The sequence below is a fragment of the Aotus nancymaae genome, unplaced genomic scaffold, assembly GCF_030222135.1.
Source record: "Aotus nancymaae isolate 86718 unplaced genomic scaffold, 86718_ANA_hifiasm-v0.15.2.pri h1tg000072l, whole genome shotgun sequence".
NCBI lineage: Eukaryota > Metazoa > Chordata > Mammalia > Primates > Aotidae > Aotus > Aotus nancymaae.
In genome coordinates, this window is record NW_026988487.1 from 798657 (window position 1) to 804656 (window position 6000).

The 6000-nt window shown below is 47.6% G+C and overlaps 1 protein-coding gene across 1 annotated transcript in view; it reads right to left on the reverse strand.

The window, feature by feature from the left end:
* The window catches only part of MRPL45 (mitochondrial ribosomal protein L45), a 29423-nt gene extending 23866 nt beyond the window's left edge, over positions 1-5557 (reverse strand). Inside the window, exons 1-3 of the mRNA XM_064367478.1 lie at positions 5458-5557; positions 3493-3670; positions 2962-3079 (exon numbers count right to left, since the gene is read on the reverse strand). Coding sequence (XP_064223548.1) covers positions 2962-3079; positions 3493-3670; positions 5458-5523 — 362 coding nt within the window. The 5' untranslated portion in view covers positions 5524-5557. The remainder of the gene's footprint in view (positions 1-2961; positions 3080-3492; positions 3671-5457) is intronic.
* Positions 5558-6000: the final 443 nt, after the last annotated feature.

Below are 6000 nucleotides of genomic sequence, written 5' to 3' on the forward strand. Positions count from 1 at the left end.
AGGCCAAGGCGGGTGGATCACGAGGTCAGGAGTTCAAGACCAGCCTGACCAACATGTAGAAACCCCGTCTCTACTAAAAAAATGCAAAATTAGCCAGGCATAGTGGTACATGCCTGTAATCCCAGCTACTTGGGAGGCTGAGGCAGGAGAATCGTTTGAACCCAGGAGGCGGAGGTTGTGATAAGTCAAGATCGTACCATTGTACTCCACCCTGGCGAGAGTGAGACTCTGCCTCAAAAAAAAAAAAAGAGATACAGTCAGAGCTAGACTGGCTGGGTGTGCCAGCTCACACCTATAATCACAGCACTTTGGGAGGCTGAGGTGGGAAGACTGCTTGAACCCAGGAGTTCAAGACCAGCCTGGGCAACATAGTGAGACCCCATCTCTAAAAAAAAAATTATTTTAAAAATTACTGGGGTTGAGCCAGGTGTGCTGGCTCACGCCTATAATCCTAGCACTTTGGGAGGTCAAAGCAGGTGGATCACCTGAGGTCAGGAGTTCAAGACCAGGTTGCCCAACATGGAGAAACCCCATCTCTACTGAAAATACAAAATTAGCTACCGTGGTGGTGCATACCTGTAATCCTAGCTACTCAGGAGGCTGAGGCAGGAGAATAGCTTGAATCTGGGAGGCGGAGGTTGCAGTGAGCCAAGATCGTGCTATTGCACTCCAGCCTGGGTAACAAGAGCGAAATTTGATCTCAAAAAAAAAAAAAATTACCAGGGTTGTCCGGGTGCGTGGCTCACACCTGTAATCCCAGCACTTTGGGAGGCCAAGGTAGGCAGATCAGGAAATCAAGAGATTGAGACCATCCTGGCTAATGTGATGAAGCCCAGTCTCTATTAAAAATACAAAAATTAGCTGAGTATGGTGGCATGTGCCTGTAGTCCCAGCTACTTGGGAGGCTGAGGCAGGGGAATCACTAGAACCCAGGAGGCAGAGGTTGCAGTGAACCGAGACTGCGTCACTGCACTTCAACCTGACGACAGAATGAGAGAAAAAAAAGCACCAGGCATGGTGGCTCACGCCTGTAATCCCAACACTCTGAGAGGCCTACGCGGGCAGATCACGAGGTCAGGAGTTCAAGACCAGCCTGGCCAAAATGGTGAAACCCTATCTCTACCAAAAATACAAAACTTAGCTGGGCATGGTGGCAGGCGCCTGTAATCCCAGCTACTCAGGAGGCTGAGGCAAAAGAATCACTTGAACCCAGGAGGTGGAAGTTGCAGTGAGCTGAGCTAGCGCCATCACACTCCATTCTGGGCAATAGTGCGAGACTATGTCTCAAAAAAAAAAATTAGCTGGGCACCTTGGTGGATGCTTGTACTACCAGCTACTAGGGAGGCTGAGGTGGGAGGATCAAAACCTAGAAGGTGAGGGTGCCGTGAGCCATGATCACACCACTGCATTCCAGCCTGAGGGACAGAGCAAGACCATGTCTCAAAAAAACAAAAAGCTAGAGTGATGAATATGAAATTATTTTGTCTATTCAACTAAGAGAGTCTAGGAGAAAGATTCTATGGGAGTTGAATCTGCAATAAGCTATGAGTTGAAGGCTGCAATAAGCTATGATTAGGCCCCCGCATTCTAGCCTGAGTGACAGAGTAAGACCCTGTCTCTTACCAAAAAAACAAAAAAGGCTGGGCGCAGTGGCTCACACCTATAATCCCAGCACTCTAGGAGTGTGAGGTGGGCGGATCACCTGAGGTCAGGAATTTGAAACTAGCCTGGCCAGCATGGTGAAACACTGCCTCCATTTAAAATACAAAAAAATGGCTGGGCGCGGTGGCTCACGCCTCTAATCCCAACACTTTGGGAGGCCGAGGCGGGCAAATCACGAGGTGAAGAGATTGAGACCATCCTGGCCAACATGGTGAAACCCTGTCTGTACTAAAAATACAAAAATTAGTTGGGCGTGGTGGCGCGTGCCTGTAGTCCCTGCTACTCGGGAGGCTGAGCAGAATTGCTTGAACCTGGAGGTGGAGGTTGCGGTGAGCCGAGATCGCGCCATTGCACTCCAGCCTGGGTAACAAGAGCGAAACTCCATCTCAAAAAAAATACAAAAAAATTAGCTGGGCATGATGACACACATCTGTTATCCCAGCTACTCCGGAGACTAAGGCAGGAGAATTGCTTGAACCTGGGAGGCGGAGGTTGCAGTGAGCAGAGATTGCACCACTGCATTCCAGCCTGGGCAATAGAAACTCTGTCTCAGAAAAAAAAAAGAAAAAGGTTAAGGTTTCAGCTCCTTACCTAAGTCCCAGTTAGCTCCCTAGAACAGGTCTTTCCTCTTAACTCTTTTTGGCCTTTGTTACTCTCTGAAGTTTAAATTCTAAGGTACTTCTTACATAAATATAGTCTATGATGTTATTATTTTAAATATACAATTAAAAAAGGATCCTACACATTCCAAAGTCAACTCCCTAACTGATGTGACAAAAATTACCAATAAAGGCAGGGATGCTAAGAATCAGAAGACCCACATTATTCTGCATTAAATAAAGACTCTACTACAAAGGAGAAAATACCATCAGGTTATTAAGAGAGTGATACCCGGCCGGGCGCGGTGGCTCATGCCTGTAATCCCAGCACTTTGGGAGGCTGAGGCGGGTGGATCACGAGGTCAAGAGATCGAGACCATCCTGGTCAACATGGTGAAACCCCATCTCTACTAAAAATACAAAAAATTAGCTGGGCATGGTGGCGCATGCCTGTAATCCCAGCTACTCAGGAGGCTGAGGCAGGAGAATTGCCTGAACCCAGGAGGCGGAGGTTGCGGTGAGCCAAGATCGTGCCATTGCACTCTAGCCTGGGTAACAAGAGCGAAACTCCATCTCAAAAAAAAAAAAAAAAAAAGAGAGTGATACCCAACCCAATTAACCCAGAAAGTTCTCTTTGGGATAAAGTAGCAATGAGGAATTATTATTCTAATACCAACTCCCGATTGTCTCAGACACCTACGCCACTTGTGATGCCATAGTCTTCTTTATTCGTTCAGTTTTCTGTTTCAGTCCTTCCCTTGAAAGAAATGATATGCGAGCATCACCCTCAGGAGGAACATAGGCATCAAAGATACCAGCTGTAATGAGGGAAGAAAAAAGAAAGAGTTGAAAGATTGAGAAAAAGTCATATAAAATTGAAGTAACATAAAATTGGGAAGGATTGTGGATATAAAGTAGACTAATGAAACAGACTTCCATGTGGAGAGAACTATGTTACCCTAGACAAAAACAGAACAATTTAAGTCTTCTCTCAGAGCCTCTGTTTCTACTGCCACAAAATGGGGAAATTTCACTCTTGCCGTCCAGGGACAGCGTGAAAGTAAGTTCAAAGAACAACTTCATGATATATAGTATATATAAGGTTAATCATTATTGAGGTCAAACTGACTTCGTGCTTAATTAAATATCATCAATCACGGTCCAAGTCATCCCAAGTTCCAGAAGCTCTCTGACAGAAGGATCCTGGATCAGGGTCCCAGAAATATCTCACCTGAACAGGCCAGATGTATAGGACGCTCCAAACGTTCTGGAGGAATAACCACTCCTGCTTTCCGGGCATGTTCCAAAAACTCCTTTTCTGTTTTGAATTTAGGTGGGTAAGTAGGAGGTGTGAAACGTTTTTTAGTTCTTACTGGAACTATAGCTGCAGACTGAGTCATCAGAACTGGCTGGAAGGTGAGAGAAAGGTTAGGAACTTAGAATAAAGATCTACTCTTTTGAACAAACTTTAAGCAAAGCAATATAGAAAAGGCATATGCAAAGAATGCTTCAGGAACAATTATACAACAATAATCACAGGGAAAAATGCATTAGGACCTTAATACTTATGGGTGTTTCTGAATAGAAGACAGCAAACTTTATTAATATCACATTTACTAAAAGCTTTCTTTTAGAACTTTCTACAGTACAGGACTATGCTAACTCCTACGGATGCTGAGTTGATTAAAGCAAGTTTCAGCCGGGTGCGGTGGCTCACGCCTGTAATCCCAGCACTTTGGGAGGCCGAGGCAGGTGGGTCACGAGGTCAAGAGATTGAGACCATCCTGGTCAACATGGTGAAAACCCGTCTCTACTAAAAATACAAAAAATTAGCTGGGCACGGTGGTGCGTGCCTGTAATCCCAGCTACTCAGGAGGCTGAGGCAGGAGAATTGCCTGAACCCAGGAGGCGGAGGTTGCGGTGAGCCGAGATCGCGCCATTGCACTCCAGCCTGGGTAACAAGAGCGAAACTCCATCTCAAAAAAAAAAAAAAAAAAGCAAGTTTCAAAGAACTGATGGGGAAACATCAACCCAATACTGAAATGAGCAGAACACTGTTCTTCATTATTTTATTTTTATTTTTTGAGACAGACAGCCAGCCCAGAGTGTGGTGGCACCATCACGGCTCACTGCAGACTTGACCTCCTGGGCTCTATCTTTCCACAGCAGCCTCCCAAGTAGCTGGGACAACAGAAGTGCGCTATCACATCCGGATAATTTTTAAATTGTTTGTAAAGACGGGCTCATTTCGAACTCCTGGGCTCAAGCCATCCTTCCGCCTCAGACTTCCAGTGCTGAAATTACAACTGTGAACCACTGCGCCCGACCCTGAATACTATTCTTTTTTTTTTTTTTTTTTTTTTTTTGAGACAGTTTCGCTCTTGTTACCCAGGCTGGAGTGCAATGGCGTGATCCCGGCTCACCGCAACCTCCGCCTCCTGGGTTCAAGCAATTCTCCTGCCTCAGCCTCCCGAATAGCTGCGACTACAGGCGTGCACCACCATGCCCAGCTAACTTTTTTTTGTATTTTTAGTAGAGACGGGGTTTCACCATGTTGACCAAGATGGTCTCGATCTCTTGACCTCGTGATCCATCCGCCTCGGCCTCCCAAAGTGCTGGGATTATAGGCGTGAGCCACCGTGCCCGGCCCTGAATACTATTCTTAAAGCCTAAGTAAAGTCCTCTTCTGGGCATCTGCTCCATATTTACTCCTCATATTTTGCTCATTCTATTATGAGTCTTGCTGTAAACTTTATTCTGCCGTTTTAGCACCCAACTGACCAGCAAACTCTTGAAAGGCCAGGAGACCTTTTCTCTCTGATCATTAGGTTTGCTCAGACAGAGGCAGTGACAATATGGAACTTCCCGCATTTTCAGCTACTCTTCAATGTAGTTCATTTATAAGATTAGGGAGTCCACCTTCCAAGCCATTACTTGTCTCCCTTTCAACGTCTCCTCACCGGACAGACCCAAGCCAAACCGGAAAAACGTAATCACCATTAATTCACTCGTTTTCACGGCCCTCTCTAAGCTCTCCCCATTCGGTAGCTGGGTCCTGTCCACCTCAACCTCTTCCCCAGCCTAGGTCTCACTCATATTGTCCCAGCTCACCAAGGACAAGTCACAGAGAATATTTCCCTCGACTTTGTCCTCCTCCTCTAGCCCCTAGGGTCCTATCGGCCCCGTTCCTACCCACCTGCCGAGACCACCAACCCAAAACCCTCGATACACGCGACAACCCTTGAGCTATGGGGGCAGCCATCTTGTTCCCGCAAAGGTCGCCGGGAAGGGAGCTGAGCTTGAAGAGCGCCGGGTAGGAGAGAAGCCGCATAGGGTGGAGCTAGCGCAGGAGTGGAATTTTCCAGGGAGCGCGCCCTCCGCCGAAATGTGAGCAGCGAGGACGCGCACGTGCTCGAGGGAGTGGAGGAGGGTGGAGTACGGCCGCGCGTGCGCGAGGAGACGGCGTAGGGCGCAGGGTGGAACGCACCGCTGTCACGCGCCTGCAAAAGAGTGCTTGAACGCGAGCTGCGCCTGCGCGCGAGGCGTTCTGGCGGCCGGGAAATGGGCATTGCTGTATGCTTGGCACATTGCTGTTTATTCCATTTGTTAAAAAATGAGAAGGAGGCCAGGCGCGGTGGCTCACGCCTGTGATCTCAGCACCTTGGGAGGCCTAGGCGGGTGGATCATCTGAGGTCAGGAGTTCGAGACCAGCCTGGCCAACATGACGAAATCCGTCTCT